Source organism: Lutra lutra, chromosome 10 (assembly GCF_902655055.1).
Source record: "Lutra lutra chromosome 10, mLutLut1.2, whole genome shotgun sequence".
In the NCBI taxonomy this organism is placed as follows: Eukaryota; Metazoa; Chordata; class Mammalia; order Carnivora; family Mustelidae; genus Lutra; species Lutra lutra.
Genome location: NC_062287.1, coordinates 39,021,940 through 39,048,140, shown reverse-complemented (window position 1 = coordinate 39,048,140; position 26,201 = coordinate 39,021,940). Strand labels below are relative to the sequence as shown.

The window sequence follows — 26,201 nt, the reverse complement described above, 5'->3', positions numbered from 1 at the left end:
TCTCTATCTGTTGGAATCTGGTTCACCATTTAGGGCCCAGTGCAAATTCAGCGTTCAATTTATTCCCTTAAATTTTCTGGTCACATGATTCAGTGTTTATCTTTCCTTCTTCGGGGCACCTGGATTTGCCCAGGGTATGTAATAGATCACACCGTGTATCATCGCTGTTTGCATAGGTGTGTGTCTCCCTCACTGGGTGCCACGGAGACCAACATAAAGGTTTACTGGTTTACTATTGCATTGTCTTATTTCTTCCCAATGTGCCTTGTGTGCAGTATGCTTTTGTGGTGAAGAGACAGCGTCGCCACAGAGGGGATGTTTCCCTCTGCTACCTGAGGGCCAGATGGAGCCAAGAGAGGCATCACAAAGCACAAGAAAGCCCCCAGAACGAGGTCAAATTATAGCTGAGATAAACCATTATGTTAGGGGTAGATACAAGGCATGTGTCCGATCTAAAGTTCGATCTAAACCTGGCAACTATGGGGTTTAGTCCTTTGCTGGGTGGATTCAGAATAGAACTTGGTAACATTCAGGGGCGCCTGGGTGGCACAGGCGATTAAGCCTCTGCCTTTTGCTCAGGTCATGATCTCAGGGGCCTGGGATGAGCCACAAATCAGGCTCCTCAGCAGGGAGTCTGCTTCTCCTCCCCCACTTCTGCCCCCTCCTAATGCTCTCTCTCTCTCTTTCTCTCAAATAAATAAATGAAATATTTAAAAAGAAAGAACGTTATCGAATTCAGCTGAGGACACACAGGAGACTACGCGTGAGGGGCCCCATTTTATTGGCCTTTAAATTCTTTTGTACTTTAAAAATGAGTATTTTTCATTGTGGGAAAACTAGACCATTTGGATAAGCAAAAAACAAACAAACAAACAAAAAACCAGTTACCTTGGCCACATCACCCAGCAAGAACAACTATCTATATAGTGATTCTCACCCTTGCCTGAATTTTGGAATCACCTGGAGCTTTTGAAAAATCTCTATGCTCTGACCTATACCCATCCCAAATAATTCAGAACTTCTGAACATGGGAGCCTGGCATCCGTGTTTGCTCATGCTCCCCATGGGATTCCAAACCACCACCAAGCGTGAAAACCAGTCATGGTCTTGAACCAGGCCTCTCAAAATAGATCACCTAGGTCTGGGAGGAGCCTGTAGGTTTGCACGTCCGAGCTCCTAGGTGATGCTGATGCTGCAACCCTTGCCGCACTTTGAGCTGCAAGTCTGTATACTGCCTCCTGGATAAAATGTAATAATGTGTGGCTGAAGGACTTCTGAAAAGTCTTTGAACAAGTTACTTAAACTGTAAGCATCAGTTTTCTTATCTGTCCTGTGAGTAAGAGACATTTTACAATTTTTGTGGCCCAGATGTTCAGACACATTTGGGGGGAAGTCTTAAAATGGGAGGGAAGCACAATTAGACCCTTGAATGCATAGGATACAACAAGCATTATTTGGGGAGTTCATAATGAGAATTACATTACTTGAGCATTTAGTATGTGCCAGGAACCAAACTAAACATTTTAAATCAATGATTTAATTTAAGAAGTCTCATTTTACCACTAAGGAAGCTGCTGTTTGAGAAGCTAAGTAACTTGCTGAAGACCATGCAGTTGCCTGGAGGCAGGACCGAGAAGCAAGAGTAGATGGTCTAAGGCCCAAAGCCTGAGTGTTGGTTAGTGCCCTGCTAACCAGTACCCCATCATGCTTCCCAGACTAGGTCATCTCGGAGGCCCATCCACAGAATGTCCTTTAGATTTCTAGCCACTACTTCTTCCTTATCTTGATCATCAAATATTCAGAATTACGCAGAAGAAAACCTTGGCAGAAAGAGAAAGAGGGAGATGTGTTCCATATTGCACATCTGAGCACACACGTCAGTGGTATGTTAATGGCACCTAAAGATGGCATCATTTCATACAACATCCTTAATATGGGTTCACCATCTGTAGCTTAATTTCTCTGAAGAAATCCAATATGGCATTCAAGGTTTAGCTAAATCCCCTAGAGACTTCTTCAGGTGCATAAATCCTTCTTCATCTAGGCCAAACCAGAAGGCAGAGCCAGAGGGCTGTGTGAGATTAGGAGGGAGAGCCATGAGGATTGGTGATGAGGAGAGAAACTCAGGGAAGAACAGATGGGTCTGGTATGTATCCAGGTACTCGGGCTAAAGTAGACTCATACACAGTGTCTCTGGTCCTGTGTGTATCTGTGTGTGTACGTATATGTCTGCATGTGTGTGCATGCATATGTTGATGTATGTGGCAGGAACACATGATATGGGAGAGAATTATTCAGGGAAGAGGTCTTTGGAATATTCTCCATCATACAACATCTTCTTCATTATTCTTCCCTTGTTGGCCACTATTATCCTTCACCCTGATGACAAGTTACCTTGACCCCAAACCCTTAATCAATCTTGTCCATAACGAGTGGTACAGCAAGGGAACAGGGCTTACCAGAACATTAGACCTCTCCCTCCGGGCTGTGGGCAGCTCCATCCGTCAGCTGGGCCTGAAATGAAGATACAGAGGTGTGTGCCAAGCCCCAACACTCTTCCTGCACAAGCTGGCTTTTCTCCCTTTGCTACCTGTAGCAACTTCAACATCCTGTATCTAAGGGAGAACGCATTTCTGGCAGAAGAATCCTGCCTGCCATTTCCGTGCTGCTCAGGCAGACTCGAGAAATGCCATCCATTGGCTTACAAAGAAAGAACATGAAACTTAACTGCCAGAAGGCCACCAGCTCTGCACCACGTGTGAGCCACAGGGTCTCCCTCCTTGGTCCAGGATACATCCGCACTCACGCGGTTTTGAAGTTTCTATTGGCATCTTCGAAGTCACTGTTCATAAAGAAAAGCTCAAGCTGCAGAGGGAAGCTCTATCCATGATTTCCCTGTCAGATTTTCTTAAGAAAATTTAATAGTAGCACTATGTACTCAGTCAAGCAACTCCAAATCTTCACACCTCATGAAACAGCTCTTACTTAAGAAGCTTGTCTGCTGGAGCCAATTTCCAGACCCTTTTTTTAACCCCATCATAACCAATGCATTAACTCTTGTATATATATGTATGTATATATATATATATATATATATATATATATATATATATATATTTTTTTATTTCTGGTGGTTCTTTTTTTTTTTAAGAAATATTTTTTAGGGTGCCTGGGTGACTCAGTCGGTTAAGTGTCCAGCTCTTGATTTTGGCTCAAGTCGTGATCTCAGGGTCATGAGATCGGGCCCCAACCCCGCTCTGTGCTCAGCGGGGAGTCGGCTTGAGCTTCTTTCTCTCCCTCTCCCCCTCCCCACTACACTCCTACTCTCTCTCTCTCTCAAATAAATAAATAAATCTTAAACCCCCCCAAAAAAAAAGAAAAGAAAAAAAAAGAGGGGCGCTTGAGTGGCTCAGTCATTAAGCATCTGCCTTTGGCTTAGGTCATGATGCCAGTGTCCTCTATCAGAGATCAAGCCCCGCATCAGGCTCCCTGCTCAGCGGGAAGCCTGCTTCTCCCTCTCGAACTCCCCCTGCTTATGTTCCTTCTCTCACTGTGTCTCTCTCTGTCAAGTAAATAAAATCTTAAAAAAGAAAAGAAAGAAACATTGTTTAATCTAAGAACATATTATCTGATTGTGTCTTTAAAACAAACTTAAGGGGCACCTGTGTGGCACAGTGAGTTAAAGCCTCTGCCTTCGGCTCAGGTCATGATCTCAGGGTCCTGGGATTGAGCCCCATATCAGGCTCTCTGCTCAGCAGGGAGCCTGCTTCCCCCCGCTCTCTCTGCCTGCCTCTCTGCCTACTTGTGATCTCTCTCCGTCAAATAAATAAATAGAATTAAAAAAAAAATTTAATAGGTCTCTTCACTCCAAATTTAATTTTTCCTATAAAAATCTTTGCATTTGAATTTGCATTTGCATGGAAATTTGCACTTATCGTGTGTCTATTTCATTCTCCAAATTCAGTTCACAGCCTTACATCCATGTGTAAATACGCAGGCGACCTTTCATGGTTCCCTGATGGGCTGAACAGAAAGGTGGAAATGGAAGTTCTAGAAGTTGGGATATTATGGAAGAGGCAATAAACATGAGAATAAGGGTTTTTTTTTCCACTTTAAAAAACACACTTATAGTTAACTGATGTTTTCATTTTCCTCTTTTTGAGAGACAAGTGTATCCTTAAGTGTTGATTTTGTGCAACAAATGAAAATCATCAACAAAACAGAAAGGCAATCTACTGAATGAGAGAAGATATTTGTAAATGATATATCCAATAAGGGGATAATACTCAAGATATATAAAGATTTTGTGGGTAAATAAAAACCATAATGCAGCCCCCCTTGTTCCTGCCAGGACGTGACTTACCCACGTCCTGCTCAGCTGGGCTCGGGTCCACCAAGAAGAAAGCAGGGTCAGTAAGAGATCAAAGAATGATCTCCTTTTAATGTTTTTGTGTTATTTTAGACTCCTTACACTGAAAAGAGACTTAGCGCATTCCCAGGTAAGGTAACAGGGGCCTAGAGAAACCATGTCATTGCCTAGACTCTCCACCCAATAACCGGCAGGGCTGAGACCAGGACCCAGGTCTTCTGGCTCCCAGGCAGGAGCTTTGCCACCATTGCACGTACTCATCTGCTAGGGAGATAGTGAAGAGGCTTCAGAACGAATGATGGCTTAATCATTGGTGACCTTGGACCACTTATTTAAGTCAATTTCCTCCTATAAATGGAGTAAGAATAGTTCTTATCTCTCATCACTGTGAGATTCAATGACAGCATGTATGTGAGCTCTTTGGTACAGGGGCTGGCGCATAGTACTCAGCAAATGTGGGATACTATGAGGAGATCATTTGTCCACATTTCTGCATAAATTTGATAGAAACCCGGATATGGAAGACAATGGAAATAGCCACAAAGTCCTTGTATGTAACATTAAAGATTAAAAAGCTGTCATCAACAACAACAAAAAAAAGAACAGGCTGTCAGGAGTTGTTCTAAACACCTTCAACGTTCAGCATGAGAGAAAATTCCAGAAATTGGAAAGACCTTGATATTACTCAAAGGATGAAATAGAGCATTCAGGTCACTTCAACTCCCGTGGTTTGGGACCATTATGGCCATTCTGTATAAAACAGCTTTGAGCATTCTGGAAGTTTCTTTCAAACAAGTTCTGCTTACAAGGTGCTAGCTTCTATGTTAAGTACCAAGAACATGAGATGACTAAGATCTCTTTTTCACCCTTTAACTTGTATCATATTAGGAACAGTTCACTAACAAACAGAGCCACATAGTGGGTGCAGCGATAATAGTATTTGTATGTTGAACAACTGTGACGGGTTCTCCCCTAGGTTCCCGAGATCAGCAGGTAAACTCCCCCAAATCTCTGCCTTCTTGGAACTGTGGTCTAGAAGGGGATCCTGATGACAGATGGGTTACCCGAAAAACGCTAGAGGGAAAATCAGAGAAGTCTTCGTGGAGAGGCAATGTGTGAATTATTTGGAAGGATGGTGAGGGGTTTTCCAGATATCTGGGGGTGGGCGAGGAGAAGTAGAGAGCAAAGGAAATGGAGATAAGAAGGACGGACTTAGTACTAATTGTAGCTCACAGGGTTGATAATTCTAGTTGTGTTTTTTTGATACTAAACGCAGTTTCCAACAGTCCTGGAAAATTATGCTGAAGCAGCTAAGACCCACATTGCTTCAAGTAGCACTTAAACAAAATGTGAATGTCACGACACTTAGATTACACAGCTGTGACCCAGGACACCCACAGGGAGAAAAAGCTGGGAAAAGATGTCTTCCCACAAGTATGGCTTCTCTGACCATAACTACTTAGAACACTCTATGTTCTCTTTTGAACAGGAGTGACATTTTCGTGCTTAGGCTGTTTCTCAGAGAGATTGTGAGAGTCCCCCGTCTCCACAACAAAAAATCAAAGCTAGTCATTTTTAAAGTAATTGCATGGTTTCAGCCATATGCTCCCCCCCGCCTTTAGTGAGTATCATTCACTTAGTACTGGCACAATTCCCCTCCTAAATTGGAGGTTTGCATATGTAATTATATCAAATGATGTGTTTGTTTATATCTCCGAACCACATTCAAAAGCTCGCCTATGATTTATCTTTGAAATTCAATTTCATCATGTCAGTCCCCAATTTACTGTGCCCAATGGGTCTTCAGTTACATGCGTGATGTCCACGCCTCTCTCCTGCCAAGATTACACAATGGGATTGCTGTCCACCGTCCTACATCAGAAAAGCTGAAGAGGGAGAGTGTGCTCTGTTTTATTCTCTCCTCTTTTCTAAGGCCCAGCTACATTCAGCGACCACAGAGTTGTTAAGAATGAAGACACAGCATTGGCTATTTTGACAAATTCCTCTGGACTGTGAGGATGACTCACTGCATTCCTTTCTGACTGAAAACCAGTGCTGCTAAGAGCCAGAGCTCATCCAAGTGTGTCTCTTTAAGAGAAGAGAGCTCTTGCCTCTTCTTAGTATAGCTGGTCCCATCTTCATAACAAGGATTATTTCCTAGCACAAATAACTACCAGTTGTAGCTTTAACCCCAAAACGTTCTGTTCATTATTTTTATGTCCCTGACTCCCTGTGGACACACCCTATTACACCATTCATCCCAACCCCTCCCTCTTCATGCCTGATTCCTAAAGTAATGTCTCTGTCCATTCATTCATTTATTTTTAAATGTCTGTCTTCTCCAAACATGAGGGGCTTGTTAAAAATCTAAAAGGCAGTTTGTGATCTCTTTCTGATTTTTAAACAGCTTTACCGACATGTAATGTACATGCAATGACATTCACGCATTTAAAGTATACAATTCAGTGGTTTTCAGAATGCGTGTGGAACCGTGCAACCATCACCACAGTCTGTAATTTTAGAGCATTTTCATCACCCCAGAAGAAAACTTGTCCCCACAAATAGCATTTCCTGTCCACCCTACCTCATCTGATTTCCCACCGATTTTCACTTTTGACTTAGATTTTTTTTTTTAACCTGCCTTTTACCATCTATCTGTGAAAATAACAACAATGGAAACACAGGGAACTAAAACCTACAGAGGCTCTCCTGCCTTTCTTCCAGGAACAGAGTCGGCTTGGCTTTGTCACGCTCCAGGTTCCCTGTTGCGTGTGTTTCAGACTTTTCAGGAAGGCTGTCTCTTTCTCGGTTGGCTGTTAAGTATGTGAAAAACACATCCCGGGATGGAGATGACAGGGGTGTCGCACTGCTCCCTCAGTCCTACATAAGCATTATGCAAATAAGTGGCTTTCCTTAGAAAGGGAGGAAGGAAGGAAGGAAAGAAGGAAGGAGGAAGAAATCACCCTAACACGAATCAGGAGAGGAAGCCTGACCTCTTCCCTGTGCACAGCACGTCACAGGGTCCATGGCTTCCTGACCAGTGAGGACGTGACACAAGTGTCCTCAGGGAGAACAGAGGGCAAAGGGCTCTTGGTCTTTTGTGCCTGTAAGAGCAGCAGGCAACCAGCAGAGTGAAGGCTGATGGCCCTTTCATCCATGTATAGCCTCCCTCTAATAAGTGTTCCTCATTCCCATTGTGACTTCTCACAGAGGATGCCCCCTGAGGAGGTGCTGAGGTTCGCGAAAGCCTCCCTTCCCTTTCCGAGGAGACAGTTACTTCTCACTTGGACAGTGCCTTTGTGACATGTGACCCTGTTGGATAGAACAACCTGGAAACGAAGGAGTCAGATTTCTGTGTGAGACGCCCCTTGGTGTGACCACACTGACCCTCAGTCAATCTGAACCAGAGAGCTATGTCCCCCTTTATTCTTCCTTTATCATCTCAGCCACTGGGGCACTCATAGCATCTCTGTCTCCCCCACATTCATCCCCAACCCTCCCTGCCCCCTACCCCCAGACACACTGAGCCAGATGCTAAAGCAGCTCAGTGCATTTCATTCTTGGATGTGGCTGGGCAGAAAAATTAATGTCAACAAAAAGTCATGCTGAGTTCAACAAAGGAGAGTGGAATGGCACAGAGCCGCCTTTCAGAATTAGAGAACCTGTTCAGGCATCGTCCCACGAGACTTGGACACAGTAAATGAGAGGTGGACTAGGGCACAGAATCTGAGTTTTTTAGTTTCCCCGGAGGGGTTCTGATGAGCAGCGAGGGAAGAGAAGTTACTGATTCTCCCACTTCAAAGTCTTGATACCAGTCTTCTCTCCAAAATCTCAGACAGTAGCTCATCTTTGTATCCCAAGAGTGCCTAGCAGTGCGCCATTCCCATGGAGACACTCCGAATGTTGTTTCAAATGAATATGAGAAGCCAGCACCCCCGATTCCACCTACAAACACTCTCCCGGCACACAAAACAGTACCTTCCTGAAGAAACACATTCTAAGTCTGCAGCAAAACTGGAGATTAGAAAATAAATAATCTCCTCTATAGCAGCTTTTGTCAACGGAGCATTGATGAATTTCCTATTCTTTGTTACAGGCCAGAGGCTAGGGGGACAGCGGGGCTTCAAAATAAAAAGGCAGAGCCTTCCCATGAAGGAACTCTGTCAACTTGTCTAGTGGGGAAATACACACATATGAACAACGGATTCTAGCACAGAGCAAAGAGCCGTGATGGAGGAAGGAGTATACTGGTTGTGTTGGGACACACCAGATGGACACCTAACCGTGGAAGACAGGTCACCTCTCTAACATCTGAGCTAAATGTAAACCATCCATAGGTGAAGCAGTGGGGGGTGGGTCATGTTCCAGAAAGAATTCACGGGAAGGCATATCATTTGTGGAGTGGGAACACAGCCTTCCCTCCCATGGGGTGTGTGGGCAGATGAGAGCGAAGGGGAGTGGGGCCATTTTGTAAAGCGATATGCTACCCTCAGTGGGATTTTATTTTGATGCCCATTTCACTTCTTGGGGCCTCTTCTTGGCTTTCTCTAAAATCCACGTGCTTCTACCTACCAGGTACATGTAAACAAAAGCTGGAGGTCTTGAGCTCTTCAGCAGATCTGGTAAAATGCCTTTTCCATACTTCCTGTACCTCACTCGTGTGGGCAGTGAGCTTGACATGCGATTTTCCCTGCTCTTTTCTGTCCATCAGCACAGGTCACAAGATCAACTCAATCCATAGTGTCGTCTTCAGGGACGGTGCAGCATCAAGAAATGGAATCTAAATTTGACCTCCTAATTGCCATTTGACAATAATAATAATAAAACCTGCAAAAGACAAATTGGTGCAATTAACTGGGCAGCCTTGAAGGCTGTGGCTTCTCATTGCCTTTTCTTTGTCTTTATACTCAAAGGGGTGATTCATTTACGGGAAACACCATTCGAAGGAAAGATGCAGAGATATTTCCCATGTGGAACTGATTTTGTGTAAAGATTTCAACACATAAAACAAAATGATAAAATTACAGTGTGAGGTCTTTGGTATATAAGTTATTAAATTTGAAATAATTATGTGTACAAGTAGCTATTACCGAAGTAACCTTCCTTGTCAAGGGTAACAAAAAATTATATCAGCATTAAAAAGTTAAATAAGAAAGTGCTGCTTCATAGCCTGATTCTGATCAGCATCAACAACCTATTAGTGTTCAAGAACTCTGAAATCTTTAATGAGGTTCTTACTGTAGAATTTCAGTCATATGCAAATGAATCATTGAAATTCCTCATTATCAGGAAAACAATGGTTCTTCAGTGAGTTTCTACATCCCCAGAGTGATTACAGTACCTAACGGAGGTAAGCAGAACCAAAACAAATTTTTCAGGTTTCCTTTATAAATTTTATTTCGTTGTAAGAAAAATTCAGAGACCATCCTGATGGGCACTGGGGATGGAAGAGTTACTGTTCCCCATCAGTTTTGCTTTTCCTTTAACTGGATTTGCTTCCCATGCTCAGTAAGCTACTTGCCCCAGATATTTAAAAGTCAAATATTCTCATTTCTACGCAGGTCTGATTACAACAACTTCAAGGAAATTGGATCGAGAACAGCAGGCAGAACATTTTCTGGAGGTAAGTGCATAGAGAGAACTAGCATTCATTAAAACTGACTTTCACTAAACTTCTTTAACCTTCAACGTAAACTAGAACTTTAATATATTTGAACTAAGGATTCCTAAATGAAGATATCTTTCTTGGGCTGCTTTGTTCTGAAGGTGGAGGTTTCTGGTACCTTCCTCCGAACACACTCCTATGTGCCAAGTGGGGGTGGTAGAGCGAGCAGCCTTTGCCATCCTCTGAAAACAAGCAGGTGCATAGCTCCTCTGTCAATCATCAGAAAAGAAGGTTCAGAAGCAGAGCCCTGGAAGCCTCCAGGGCCTGGGATATGAAGGGAGAAAGAGCCAAAGGGCTGTGATCAGAGCAAAGTACATCATTTGTGAAGATGCGAGTTGCTTTTGCTTCTCATTTCTTTTCTGGGGAGAGGGCTGATGAAGAGAAGCCTGCTAGTTGATTCACTGCCCAAGATAACTGTTTCTGAAACCATAAAATGTACTCCTATAATTCATTAAGACAGAAACAGCAGCAATATAAACTATAAGAGTGTTATTTCTGGAGGGAAAGAAAAAAACCACCATAAGGCAAGAAATGAGAAAATAGACATGAAAGGGCTTCATGGAACATTCTTTCTATACATATCGAGTATCTTTATTGGGAAGCTTGGAGTCTGGGTAGTATGTATGGCACTGGGATTTCAGTGTGACAGTCTGATACGGAACAGATGACAATGCTTGAAAGTTAGGGCTTTATTAAGGTTTTATCACACATCTGTGCTTCTAAAATGGTCTGTTAGTCCCTAAGAATCACTTACTGGAATCCTTAGGTCCTACACACACACACACATACACACTTTTCAAATCTCTCCTGGTGTTTTCCTTTAAATCAGTTCACCAGCAATGATTTCTTTAACAAGCCCTAGACCGGGAAGTGGTGCCTAAGGATCCGGGAGCTACCCGGTCAAGATTGGTTTGCATGGCTAAAAGCTGTTTAATTTTCCTGGACCTCAGTTTCCCCTACTGTGAAATGTGGCAAATAATTACCACTCCATATACCTCAAAGGATTGCTATTAGAACCAACCCTTATATTTTATATCAAAGTTCTTTTAAAACTCTTAAAGCATTATACATAATAAAGGATTATTATTATTACCATGCAGCACTGTGATAATCCTTTTAAAACATTGCTATCATCTCATAAAGATGAAAGACTCCAGGCTGCCAAAAAATAATTATTATAATTCTTTTTTTTTTTTTAAATCATACCACTGGGCTGCAGTTTGCATCTGGTCCAGAATTAGAGTACATTTGCCAGAATAATAACACCTTATATTATATTTATATGCTCCTTTTCTTTGCAACAGAGGCCAGGACTCCTGGAGAGGTGGCGTGCTCATATAGTTGAACCCATTACCTGCCCGCAGGGGAAAAGAAGAGTATCTCATTAGCTGGGGAATCTGCCCGAGATTGCTTACTGCCTTGTGCCTAGAGGTGGTGTCTTCCGGAGCGGGGAGGTTGGTGCAGAGTGTGACTCTGGGGAAGAGTGTTTTCCAGGCATTTGAATTTACTTCCCAGAAGAATCCTTAACTGTTTTGCATCCTTTACAGACTTACATAAATACTGTCCAAATACTTCCATCTTGAGGGTAACACCAATGTATCTGGCATATCATTTCCCAGTACCAGATATTAATCTGCCTAGGAAAGTTGTGCCGTATAGCCGCTATCCATCTCCCTAGAATTGTTGAGGGGAAAACGTGTCTAACACCTCGTCTGGGACCTGGCACTAAGTAGGTACTCAGTAAAGAGTTGCTGTACCTCTTGCAGTTTTATTATTAGCATATAGTGTCATGATACCTCAGCCTTCCAAACATCCAACTTCATCTGCACGCTCCAGGAGAGAGAGTAGCTCCAAGACAGCTGATGTGCAAACAGGAGCCTCAGACAGCAGCCCCTGGACTTGGCCTGGGTCCCAGGGTCTGCCCTGCATGCTGGGGATACAAAGTAAACTGGAAGGGGCAGGAGGGCCCATAATAAACAAGTAAAGGCTGTAAGTTCAGAGACAAGCTCTCCGAGGCCACTCAAAGAAGTCTCCACGATAGTGTCTGAAACAGACTGATGAGGAGGGCCTCTTTGAGTAGGTGACATTTGGGACATAAAGCCAAGATTCTGTTCAAGGCCAGTGTGATCACCCAGGCCAGTCTGATTTAAGGGTTTAAGGGTGGAACTAGGTACAGGGGGTAGGAAATGAAGTTGCAGAAGGCAAACAGGGCTGTTGTAAGGATGACGCTTTTTTTTTTTTTCCTGAGTGCAGTGGAAAGCCAGCAAACCTGGGTGACGTGATATGCTTGCCCCAGTGTAAGCTACTCAGCTGAGCTGAAACGGGCCGGGACAGGGCACTGGTAGTGGGGGAGATCCTAGGGAGCTTCTAGAGGGATCCGCATGAGTCATGATGATGGGTTTGGATGAAGGCTTTAAAAAAAAAAAAACTAGAGGAGGCAGTTAAGGTTCTAAAAACAAACGTCGACACTTTGCGAAGCAGGTGTCTCCACTCAGTAGCTGAAAATGGGGTGGAAGGCAGGAAGTGTTCACAGGGTGAAGAGTAAAGAACGAAGAAGAGAACAATTTAAAAATATCTCCCTGGGGGCACCTGGGTGGCTCAGTGGGTTAAGCCTCTGCCTTCGGCTCAGGTCATGATCTCAGGGTTCTGGGATCGAGCCCCGCATCGGGCTCTCTGCTCAGCAGTGAGCCTGCTTCCTCCTCTCTCTGCCTGCCTCTCTGCCTACTTGTGATCTCTCTCTCTCTCTAAAAGAAAAAAAAAAAAAATCTCCCTGCCTGGTGCCACACAGCCAGCCTGGGGCCACAAAGCTCAGTGTTGGCTTGGTGTTCAGAGATTGACTGACTGGATACCCTTTGGTTCTGGTCAACCCAAACATTTACAGGGGCACCAAAGTTACCTAGGTTTCAGTTTGCTGATGTGGCACCTTGGACAGAATGGTTCCCTCTTGGGCCTAGAAATTGATTTCAACCAGGGTGAAGGCAGTCAGTCAAAGGGAAGGGTCTGCTGATACAAACCCCATCATGATTCTGGCTAACCAGCAGCATGCTGGCTTTTCTGACTTCTCAGTGTGGAGATCTGAAACACTAGGGGTCAGCCGAACCAATCAAACTAGCCCCAAGCACCCACCGTCGTCCTGCCTGTCTTCCAGGACCCCCATCATTTCTGCTCTTTCTTTTAGTGACCTCGGTGGCTGAGGTTTTCAGCTAATCCCAGCCTTCTTCTTTCTCCCTCGGTCCCTCCATCTCCCCTTTTCTCTCTCGCACGCACCCTCTCTTGCTCTTACTTTCTAAATTGTATAGTTCTTTGTCAGGCACCTTTTTTCCTGCATAACTTTGCTGTGATGGTTTTAGTAACATTCGTTTCTTTTTTTCTGGATGGATCATGGAAAGGGTGTTGCTTTAACTCAGTCCTCCAAACACTGAGTTAAAATAATATCAGAGTGCAGAATAGAGTTCTCTGCTATCCACAGATTTTTTTGTAACTACTGATACATTGTGTTGAGTTTTAAGTGCTGGGTGTGGGTAATTAACCTCCTGGAGAGCCTTTAATTGCCAAGATAACCCTATGCTCCTCTTAAACTGATATTAACCTTCTGGCTCTATTTCATATCTCTCCTTCCCAATGAAACAAAATTGACTCTTCTTGAAAGGACCCGTTCAAAGGCTGACCTGGTGAGGACACTTCTGAATGCGTAACCAGAAGGGCATTAATGATTTGTTTCTAGTTTGCTCTCCCCATGATAGAAGGCGCTTCAATTGTATACCGCTGGTACTCTGCCTGTACACTGAACTAAGATATTTAGCTTGACCACGTATGGGCCGTAAGGGTTTTTGAGTCTGTAAGCGTTCGCCTTCCATGTCGGATGATAAGACGACTGTGGTCACTATCAGAATCCGAGGGATTTGCTAAAGAAGAGCAGCAAAGAGCTGTAGAAAGATTTGCAGGTTCAACATAATCTCCTTTGGTGAATTCTAAGTGTTCACTCTTGCCAAATTTGAAGTCTGTTAGATGTAAACATTGGAGTGGTCTTCTGTCCCTACTATAAAATGCAAAAATAGGGCATTTTTTTAATGCATTTACTCAAAGTCATATACATTCCTCAACAGCCTTTTATGTTTGTAGCAGAGGTAGAAGGCTAATTCAGGGAAATAGATGCAGGACGTTGATAACGAATGCATAAACGAAATAACGAATCAATGTTTTAGCTTCACAGTTAGGACGTTAGTCCCCCTCACTATCAGAGAAGACAGCTGTGAAACAGGAATCATTGCAGGGATCACTGACCCCTTCCCTGCACCTGCAAGGTGGGGATAAGAATCCCTAACACAGACTTGGTGTGAAGAGTTATGGGATGACAGGTGAAAAGTGTTCAGAACGATGACTGTCAGACAACGAGGGTTCCCTGGACGGTGGCGGCTGTTGTCAGTTCTGTCTTACTTCTGTCTTCAGAGTGTCTGTTCTAGCACTTGGTCCATAGGGGGCACTCAAGACATGTCCTGTGAATGAGTGACTACTCTAACAGGCCCTTGTTCTACCCTCAAGGAGGTGATGGACGGCAGTTTAGGACACCATGAAGTGCATGGGCTTGGAGACAGAAATAATGGAATAACTGCCTCTTTCCATCCACTTTGCCAACTTAACTTTGATCCCCCATTTCCTTATCTTTAAAGTGGGGTTCAATGATCCCTACCTCATTGATGAACCACACATAGGGCCCGGCACACACAGACACTGCTAAACCATTACCTGTCCCTCCCTCTTCCCCATCCACTCCCTTCTCCCCTTGTCCTCAACAAACACCTTGTCAATTCCCTTTCTTTTTCAGTCCTGGCCCCAGTATTTTGAATAGCTTATTGCAGTTCAATTATTCTTAAAAGATATAGCCACTTAAATAATCCTATAGTTCTGGCTTAATTATGTGTGAATCTTTATCTTGCGTCTGAAAGAGTATTATTTGCCTCCCTTTTGATCTTGAAATGCTTCTCTGTTCAGGGCTGGATGGTTCTGATAAAAGTCTTCCAGAGAGAACAGAGAGCGTGATTTTATTTGCAAATCAGAAAAAAAGATGACAAGCCTGAGTAAACCAGCATAAAGACAGGGGATGGGAAATTATGGTGTGTGTGTGTGTATTACTTGAAGTAGCCCAGAGAAAGTGGTGAGATTTTAGAGTACAGTTGATAAGAATAACAAAACACATTACAGAAAGATACACTAGAGCTCTAAGAATGTAAATTATTTACTGTCTGTCCCTTTAGCATATCATCCATTGTCCTCTGTAAGGTATATCTCATACAACTATTTTTTCTTCCCATTTGAAATTCTCATCCCTTTTTATAGTCTTATTTTCTGAGGGAAAAAAAATACTATTCTTGGGTAAGTTTTTGTAACAGTTCCTCTTGCCTTAGGATGCAAATTGATTTCTTCGGTGCGTGTATAGCCTTAGTGGTTTCTTCCTTTGGTAAGCCTCTACTCTTGAAATGATGGTAATTTCTGGTGGTGAAAAACTGCAGACCTATTTCTGCTCATTAAGCAGTCCAAAGTTTGATGATTTAACTATAAGAGCAATGGAAGTTTCTCTCATTAGGTTCTTCTTTCTGCTACCTTCAAGAACTTTGAGGAAAGTACCAGCAGGCCTTGAAAAAAGATGGTCTATCCCTGCGCAAAAACAGCACTTGTGGCAGACGTTGGCCTCGGAGAGAGTTGGTCCTCACTTCTCCTTCTTCCTGTGTTATGCTGACTTTGACAGAATTAATGAAAATTCACTGTTTTTCCTTCCTGTCTTAAAAGCTTTATTATGTGCTGATTCTAGGCCTGGCATTGGGCAAGACACCAAGCTTCTGTTACTGGAGCGAGTATGTTTTGCCCACTGAACGTATTTTTCTTTGCCTTTCACAATGAGGTCATTAGAGTCTAACCTGCTGTTTATTCATGAGTTACTGTAGTTAGCTGCTGTCTTGTTATCAAGGCTATTTTTCATTCATATCCTCCAGACACTGCTCCTGCACTATACAGAGGTAGAAGCTAAGAAGCTAAGACTTAGACGAGAGAGAGCCAAGGTCCCACAGTTCCTTCATAGTCGTGTCCAGGATATGTCTTCTTCTCCTCATAGAACAGTATGGCCCTACACACCCATCAGCCCATTGAAATGTGGCCAATGGAATCATCTTTTCCCACTCTTGGTTCATAGAACATTTACTGAGATGTCAGGTCAGCCCACCCTTAAGCATCAGCATATATGTGTATGATAAGAGGAGGTTTTCTCTTAGACTCTTTGGTTTTCCATTTGCCACTCCCTCAGCTGCTCCTCTGTGCCCACTATTCTGCCCTCTACTGCCTCCCCAGCTCTGGGTAGGGGTTCGCCCTGCTGGCTACCACCCCAAGCTCCAGGACCAAGTCCCCCTGAGGGGATGCTGTGGCCACAATAGGAGAAGAATAGACCAGGCATTAAGGCTGAATTGCCTTTGTTGAAAGTCATAGGTTGAAGTCCTAAATCCCAGGAGCTCAGAAGGTGCCTGTGTTTGGAGTCTTTAAAGAAGTAATTAGTTAAAATGAGGCCATGAGGGTAGCCCCTTATCCAGTAGGACCAGTGTCCTAATAAGAAAAAGAAATTTGGGGGCGCCTGGGTGGCTCAGTGGGTTAAGCGGCTGCCTTCGGCTCAGGTCATGATCTCAGGGTCCTGGGATCAAGTCCCGCATCGGGCTCTCTGCTCAGCAGGGAGCCTGCTTCCCTCTCTCTCTCTCTCTGCCTGCCTCTCTGTCTACTTGTGATCTCTCTCTGTCAAATAAATAAATAAAATCTTTAAAAAAAGAAAAAGAAATTTGGGTAAGGACCCATTCAGAGGGAAAATCATGTGAAGACGCAGAGAGAAGACCGCCATCTATGAGCTAGGGAGAGAGGCCTCATAAGAAACCAATCCTGTCAACACCTTGACCCCAGACTTCTAGCTTCCAGGATTGTGAGAAAATAATCATTGTGTACTCTATCCAGCCTGTTGTCATTTGTCATGGCCGCCTGAGCTCACTACTGCAGCAGGCCGACTTCCTACATGGGCCCACCCCTGCCCCTTTCTCCTCATACCACCCCCTCACAAGGCTATAGAAATGCATCCAACTTTATTTACTGAGGGCAGGGGCAACTACAAATATTGTACAACAAGGAAAAAACCTCCACATAAATCTGGTCATTTCCATGTTCCACACTCCATAACTATGAGCGAGAAGTATCCCCACATTAAAAGTCCTGACTGAAGGCTCCCTCATGGCATGCACTGGTTTCTAACTGCTTCTCTCCCCTCAAGTGGTTACTTTTCTGAGGGCCTGCTTCCTCCACTGTCTGCAGTGAGGGTTTCTAGCCCATCTTTCCCAGAAATCCTGCAGCTTGGCTCAGGAACAAACTCTTCATTTTAGATTTTTCTAAATCAATATCATTGTTGTATTTCAAATAGTGCTGCAAGAGGGCTTAAGCAGGCCAACCAGGGGTGGCCTTTGGCACTACAACTACCATTAAATAAGGGGTATTAGTGGTAATGGTGGTGGTGGTTGTGGTGACCATGATGGCGTTGGTGGTGGTGATCTCGATGGTGGTGGTGGTCCTGGGGTGATGGTGATGGTGGTGGTGATGGTGGTGGTAGAGGTGGTATGTGTGCGTGTGTACTTGTGTTTGGGAACATGGATGTATGAGATAGGAATAAGGGTTGCGATTCCCAATCCTGCAGAACAGTCCAGGTTGGTGTGAGCGCCCAAGAACGATCTCTTGTGAGATCTTCCCAGCACTGTGAATTGCGAATATCTATATCTATATCTATATCTATATCTATATCTACACACCACTTTATTTTCCCAACGGACCAAGCAGTAAGTATTGAATCAAACACACACACATTTTTCCAAGCAAATATTAATTCTCAGAGATAGTTTGCTCAAAACGGAAATTGCAAGAGAATCCTGGGCTGGTAATTCAGGGGAACATCATGGGTGTGGATGAGGGTGCAGAGGGGAAAGATGGTAGGTCTCACCTGCCCCTTCCGAAGAGGCTTGGCCAGTGGCAAATGTGGAAGTAGTTGGGCCCAGTTTCATAGGAAGCCTTGTTTTTACCAAAATAAAATAAAACAAAAAAATTCCCAAATCAGATTTATATGTCACATCTCCCTACACTAACGTTGACACCTGCATTTTTTTTAATACTGTAATGAGCCAATGAACTCCTATTTTTCAACATTTGATAGGAGGGGAAGATTTTGTTTCTTACTGCCTCATAATTTGTAATCCTCTCACGGTAGAGAAATGTACATATATTGTAAAATGCAGTTTGTTTTTCATCATCTCTTTGTCCCACATTTTTTTCACAATGTGCCCTTTGGAGCCCCTCAAAATACAAAAAATGAGCCCAGGGCCGTGTCTGAAGAGCCCCTGTTGAGGTTGGAAATGATGGCATGTGGGTACTTGGTTAGGATCTTAGCTGAGGACCCCCTTCCCACCCTGTCTCCATCCAAACCGAGGAAGGGAAGAGTTCTTTTGGCCCCTTGGATGACATAGAGTCTCGAGGGCGTCCTGCCTGCTCTGTCTGCCCCTGGCAGTTTTGTACGTCTTAGCTTTGCTTGTCTGTGTCCCTGGTTAGCCTCCCCGTGCATAATCTGCAGTCACTTCTAGACGCTGGGAGAGTTGTCTGGAATGAGTCCTTGATTCTATAAATAGCCACCTCTAATTTATCGGTTTGTGAAAGATGGAGTTTGTTTTCCTTCTCCTTAAATCCGAACACTAATTAGTCGAGCAACAGTAAATGAAACCTGTTCCCTTGGACCTGGAAAGGTCCCTCCATCCAGAGGCCCCGCCTGGAAATGGAAATGAGCCGGCTTCTGCAGGCTGATGGCTAGTGGTGCTGGCGTGCAGAAAGCTCTCCAGGCGGGTCACAGCCTGTTGAGCTGGGCACACAAGCTTCGAGGAGCTGAGGCTTTCTGCTTTTGTTTTCAGTTGTGAATCCTTTTGAAAGCCATGCTCTGTGGCGGCTTCCTTCCTGGGCAAGCGCTAATGGGGTCCTGGGGGAGACAGAAGGGATGGGAGAGAACCTCTCTCCCAGCGGGTCTGGGATCACATCGGGGGCTGATCCCTTCTCAGAGAAGAGGGCCAATTCCTTGCATGGCTCTCTGCACAATCCTGAGGACTCCCCACCGTGAAGCTCACGTCCCAGAAGCCCAGGCTGACTTCTCCCCCTTAGCACAGTGATGATAAATTGACCCTCTGCCCTGGGCTTCCGAAGCTTCTTTTCTCTTGTGCTCCCTGGTATGGCTTTCCTAGTTTATTTTGTGCCTCCCACTCTCTGAGCCACAGAATGATCTGTCCAGTCTGATTTCACTTGGACCCTTCAGAAATCATCCAAGCTTGTGCCTAACACCGGATGCGTATGACCCAGTTGAACACATTAAGTCTGTCTTGGGGAAAATAAAAATATAATGACAGCAGGTTCAGAACATGAGATTCCAACTCAAGTGCCTCTATTAATAAAAAGGAAAACCGACTCTGGCTTGCTTCCTACTGGCTGCAGACAGCTTTGTGCAAGTGAGCTGTTGTTGCAAGACCTTCCTAGTGACTTGCTTGGGGGTGGGGGGAACGGGTTGGGGGCTACCAACCTCATCTCTTTGCGGGCAAGACCGTAGTAAGGGAAAGGCTGAGAGGTATTGGCAGCGGGATGCCGGTTACTGTGAGGAAGTTCAGTGGGGGCAGTCCTGGATGTCACAACCAAGGAAAACGGGTTGTTATGTGAGGGCAAATACCGTCAATTCCTTTGAAATTGAGAAAACCTGTTGTAAATTTGGTTATTTCGTCTTTGGGGAGGTAGCACTGTATGTATATTTACAGTTCTTCAATCTGACTTAGAAATAAAACATGTCTCATGAAACAATGTCTTTTGTACTGCAGATGTAGACAGAGACAGTTAAAACTTTGGAGGGGCTTTGGAGACAGACCTCGCCACTCGCCAGCTGTACCAGCTTTCTCTGTCCAGCCTTATCTAGGCATGTTGCGTGTCTGTTCCCCGTTAAGAGTTTAATGTATGTTAGCTATTGTGACGAGCAGCTTAAGATTTTTCCTTGGGATTTCTGAAGTGGTCTTCTAGTGGAAAAATTCAGAACACACAGTGCATTGTATTATGCAATGTATTTTGAATTTTACTCGTAGTCGTTGAATACATATGGTTCTTTATGAGATGACAGCTATAAAGGGTAGCTCCTGGTACGTGATACGCCCTCAAGAGAGTATTAATTCCTTCCTTCCTTTTCTGAAGAACCCAAAGCTTCAGAGATTTCTCAACTTCCGTTTGCCAATATCCATTTAAAAGGATTGTGACCAAGTAAGTTGGAACGGCTCATTCTCCTAAGAAAGGCTGAACGAGGAGTCAGCCATAGGCCTGGCCCAGCTGTGAAGAACGTCATTGAGCCTCCTCTGCAGTCTCGCTGGCTTTCTGAGTCAGAATCGGAGAGGAAACTAAGGCATCCAAGATCATATGGGACAGCTATAGCGTTCCTACGAACCCAAGGACTCAGTAAAGTGATTATCCCTGAGACTAGCTTGGGACAGATAGCTAATTTCTCCAGTTAGCTATCTCTAGGCCCTCCCAGTGTTGTCACTAACTCCCAAGGTTTCCCCAGAATTATAACCATTTTAAGGCTTTAAATGGGGGTTAGCTGCTAACAGAGTAAGTACATTTAATATTTAAACAAAAATTGGGATTTTTTTTTTTTCTGATTTATTCAGATGTCTACACCTCAATTTTAGGAAATAGTAGACTGCTCATGAGACGTCAAGAAAACACACAGTTGGGCACCTGAGTGGTTCTGTCTTCCACTCTGGTCATGATCCTAGGGTCCTGGAATGGAATCCCTAATCAGGCTCCCTGCTGAGCAGAGAGTCTGCTTCTCCCTGTCCCTCTGCTGCTTCCCCTGCTTGTGTGTGCTCTTACTCTCTCTCTCTTGCTTTTTCTCAAATAAATAAATCTTTCAACTGGGGCACCCAGGTAGCTCAGTTGTTAAGCGGCTGCCTTCGGCTCAGGTCATGATCCCAGGGTCCTGGGATCCCTGCTCAGCGGGAAGCCTGCTTCTCCCTCTCCCACTCCCCCTGTTTGTGTTCCCTCTCTCATTGTGTCTCTCTCTGTCAAAAAAATAAATAAAATATTTAATAATAATAATAATAAAAAGAAGACACACAGGAAAGATAGTGTAATTCAAAATTCATTGCCCTCAGATGGCTCAAGCTCTGCCCCTCCTTCAGACCATCCTCAACACTGGTAGCAGGCTCAGGATGAGCTCCTCAGAGAGTCTGCATCTGCTTTTTCCCTGCCTGGCCCTCCCTTTGGTGAAGGTCCGTTATAAGCTGGAATGCCGCAGCTGAGGAGTATTGCTCTTTGTACTCCTAGAATCTAGAACAATACCTGGGACATCATAACCACTGTGAATGGGATGAACTTTCAGATGAAGGCCACGGGTCACCCACAAACCAGATAATGCATGCTTGCCGGGTTACCAAGATCTGTACTGCCCAGAAATTCACAGAAAGTCCACGAGGAGGCAAGAGGTTGGCAGGCAGCACGCAGAAAGGGGATGGGGGGGCTTCACCCCACTGCATTCCAGTCCCTATAGAGGCCCCACTGGCCAACCCCAGAGTGCTCAGAGCCTAAAAGCAGTTCCTAAATCACATTTACCTATGGTGAAATCTATCATCCTCAGTAAGTCGTAAATATATAATTCAGAAGGAAGATCATAGATTTTTCATAAGGTGCCCTGTTGTAATTCCTGGCATGCCACTGTACACTCTTAAAGATGCTGATCAATCTTGAAATTGGACATGGGGCTAAACTCCGTGCTAATGTATACTTTGCTCTTATGTAATTGAGATAACCCCTACATCTAGGACACTACTTTTAAATAAAATTTTAAAAGTTCGATATTTTTTTAAAATGTATGAGTGCTCATTAGCAGCCCTCTGAAGAAGCTTTATGAAGACTTTCTAAAATAGAGAGTACCAGCCAAGCAAGGGGCTTCTGACCAGTCAAGCCCGGCATTCTTACTTTCTTCATATAAAGAGGGGTCTCATTTGTTCTTGCCTTATTTTTAATTTGAGTGCTGTGAAAGCAACCGTTTCTCTCCCTTGGCTTACCAAATAAATGATGGGATTTTTCTCTTCTCAGAGTGGGGACAGCCTCTTTGCCACTTGAGAGTACATTTGGCGAGGCCTCACCTTTCCATGGTTACCATCCGAAGGCCTCAGATCTCTTCTCATTAGGTAAAAGCGAAGTCAGAAATTCTGCAGTGAAATTTAAGGCAACATTATAGCCTTTGCAGCAGAAGGCAGGGCTATAGCAGATACTCTTGTGAAATGCACGAGTTAGAGACGCGCTCAGTTGGTTTTAGCTAGAGGATATGACGGGGTTTTTATTTAGCGTTTTTACAACAGGATATGTTATTCTGTCTCTATCAGCAGTAGCCAGGACATGCTTGCCCCACGTTGGAATGACGAATTACAAATCTCTCTGTGCAAGGCCGTGACAGACCCATGATGTGTGCCTTGATACATGCACAAAACCATTTACCCATCTTCAAAAATGATGCTTCTGGGAGCAACTCATTTAAAAGTTCCTGTCATATCACAAGGACATCAGTATGTAGGGAAGAATGAACTCAGTGTCTAATGGTTTAAAACACGCATATACGTACCTCAGTGAAAGGAAGGAAATTTGGGTCTGTTTGAAAACAGTTCTTTTAGAAATTAAATAGAGCCTATAGTAGAATTTTTAAATATAGTTTTTTCTAATTATAGAGTAATTAGAAACATGTAACTGTGATGCACCAGAAGCATATAATGTATAATACATATTTACTGTAAAACAAAGAGAGACCCGGGAAGGAAGGAGAGGGAGAGTGGGAGAGAGATAGACATAAAGATATGCAAAACAGAAGAAGAATTTCACACTCATAATTTACTCATGCCATGATGGTCCCTTTTTACATTTTGGAATATGAACTTTCAGGACATTTTTTTGCATTTATGTATATTTAAGATCATATAATCCTATATAAATCTGTCAGAAAGATTGAAATAACACTCTTCATATTGTTTTGTAACCTCCTTTTTGCATTTTTCAATTTATGGGCATTTTTCTACATTCCATGTGTTAGTGTTAATTTCCTTTTTGCTCGCGTGAGATTGCATTAAACAGCAGTCTGTGGTTGGCTTTTAATGACCTCAAGTAATGGACCGTCCATCGCTGTTTCTGGAAGACTGCATGGCTACAGTCCAGCCCCCTAGATCCCCCGTTGATACTTCTGTAAGTTGGTTTGGTGCCCACTTTCAGGCACTGAAAATTCACTTTACCTCCCTCTGCCTGTAGATCAACTGGGAAAAAACAAAAAACTGCTATACATGATCTAAGGTCATCTAGCAGATTATTTCATGCACTGATCTGACTACACACAGATACGAACAGAAATCCTTCCTTCAGCTGGAGTTATGATCTTCTATCTTAGAGCATTCACTTACTGAAGGAAAAATTACACAATGTAAGAAAATCTTCACATTAGGTATCTCTGAAACACTTGAAAAAAGTCTACTGTATATTAACTCATGTCATTAGGAATATGACATCAGAAGCCCGATCATGAAAGCTCGATATGGAATCGCAGACATATGAACACTTTACCCACACATAGGAACTACCTTCCTCTCTTGCACTGCAGATTAATAGTCGACCTTCCAACACTTTCTCATTGAGAGGAATATGATACATCATAAGAGTCTCTTCACAAAAGTGCAAGTAAATCCCACAGAATCATGAAACGTCAGCATTAAATAGTACCTCGGAAATTGTCTACGGAATGACGGACTATTTAGGTCCCAAATTAAAGATCTGGGCAGACATTTGCCAAATGTGGGCACACAGGCAACATTGACATTTGGCATAGCTGTCTACATTCCCCGCTGGTGACAAAGTGAGGAGTAAAAAGAGGGAAAGGATCCAAAACAAACTAGCTCAGGTCTGACATGTCTTTGAGAGGGCACATATGCCTTCCCATGTTGAAAAGCAGACTGCCATCAGATGTGCACACAGACCTAGTGAAAAAAGGGCAGCCTTTATCCATAGCACAGAAGTTCCAACTTGGAGCCGTTCAGTAAAAGGGACTCTGGAAAGACTCTAGCGTGTATGCCAAGAACCAGTCAGCTCTGTCCTCAGACAGACTCCATTTTCAGACAACCTTGAAATGTGGTGGTTGGTAAGAGAGAGCAGGAAAAACAGTCTGCTTCACTGAAATATCCCATGTTGAGGATAAAAACATAAATAAATGTATAATCGATGAATAGGCATCTGTTGTGAGACCAGAGAGTACGAGATCCTTAATGACCGTTTTGTTTTCCTCCTGACACTGAGGTGTTACTAGACTCACAGGTAAGTCCTGGCTGGGTAAGATTGAAAAAATATTCTCGCCTGTCCTCTTTATTATGGTTAGAGAGAGGAAGGAGAAGAGGAATCCCAACTCGGTCACCACGAGTTCTTATCCAGGGGGAGATTTAGTTGTAGCATAAGGCCCATGTCTAGCTATTTCCAGCAACGTAGTATGTAACATTAGACATCTGACAAATGCCAAGGCCAGGCTAGAAACTGTACAGGGAAGTTCCGTATATGAGGCTGCCAGATGGGAAGATAAACGTACCTCGCTCATTTGTCTCTACACAGTTCAACTTCATTACGCTGCCCACGATAGGCTCACTTGTCCCCAGAAGGACAGCACGTGGTAGGCTCTGCTTGTTTAATAAATTATATTAGCTGGAGATGCCTCCATTTCCAAAGGCCAGACAGAGCCGCTCTCTGACCAGGCTGCGTATGACATTTCCGGCTGCCGGCCTCACTCAGGTGCTGGGGCTTAAGCTCCAACAGCAGATAAAGACTGCAAGGCAGGGGGAAAGGGCAGCTGCCAGAGGTGAGAGGGAGGCCTGGAGAGGGACTCTAGGATCAGGACTCAAGAGGTGGGGCTTTGAGAAGGGAGTTGCCCTTGACTGTCATAACCGAGGTTTGAAGCAAGAGTTCAAAACCACGAAGAATGATAAGCCAAGGAAGAGCATTGTTCATACTGCTTTTCTGTTCTCTCCTTGATTGTCATGCATTTCAAGGGCACCCAGATGTTCCATTATTTTAGCTACCAACTTGGGAAATTACATTATAGTTACTTTCAAAGTTGTCAGAACACTAACCTCAACAATGACAGTTTATAACCCATTTTCTCTAAAGTGCTTAATTTTTTTCTTACAAGCCTGATGGGCTGGCATTCAAATGAAGAAAGTCAGGATTCTGAAATTCAATTAGTTTTTGTATATGAGGAGTTATTCTTTGTGATTATCTCCACATATACTGGATTTCACACATGCATACTGGGTACATTGTACTTTAACTCTTCCTCCATTTGGGTCCAGATTTGTCAAAAATGGGAAATTTGCTTCATGCCTCCGCGTTGAATAATCGTGCTCTCCAATTTTAGACTAAACTATTTAAATTCTCTTGGCATGCAAATGTATGCATTTTTTTCCAGAAAATTGAAGACTAGTTAAAAAGAGCAATGTTATTAATTTTGAAAATGCATATTCCCCCGTTGAATAAAAAACACAATGGTATGTATATCATATTTTACAACCGATTTATTTAAGATTTCTCAGGAAACTCCATTTGTAATCTCCCGTTGCAAGGGGATGAATTTCTTCAGTTGTAATGCCTGCAGCATTCTTATGGTAATTTTGAAATTGGGAGACTTGGCCACATTCATAAATGGTAACTGTAGAAAATCAGCCACTTTCAAATCAAACAAAAGCAGAGAGAACCTTGAGGATGCTTTTGAAAAGAGGAGACTATTTCTAACAAGTCTAGTTACACTGTCTGTCCCTAAAGCAGATGAATGGGAGAGTTCTTATAAGAGTATTGCTGTTGCTTTTTGGTATCGGCTGCTTATATTATCTGTCCCTACAGTACTTAGCACCCTCTTGAACTCAATAAATATGCGGTGGTGATAATATTATTGCTCAGAATTCATTTAGCGCTTTCACATCTTTTAAGTGTCACAATGTTCTGCCTACTAGGTGCAGGGAATTTTAATTTAATGCTCATTCTGAGGCTTAAAGCTTGGAAGTGTAATGA

At 43.5% G+C, this 26,201-nt stretch overlaps 1 protein-coding gene across 2 annotated transcripts in view; it reads left to right on the top strand.

Annotated features, from left to right (window-relative positions):
• The window catches only part of FAT3 (FAT atypical cadherin 3), a 672,146-nt gene that overhangs the window by 479,195 nt on the left and 166,750 nt on the right, over positions 1-26,201 (top strand). For both annotated transcript variants that reach the window (XM_047692975.1, XM_047692974.1), the window contains exon 4: positions 9,931-9,992. In XM_047692975.1, coding sequence (XP_047548931.1) covers positions 9,931-9,992 — 62 coding nt within the window. The remainder of the gene's footprint in view (positions 1-9,930; positions 9,993-26,201) is intronic.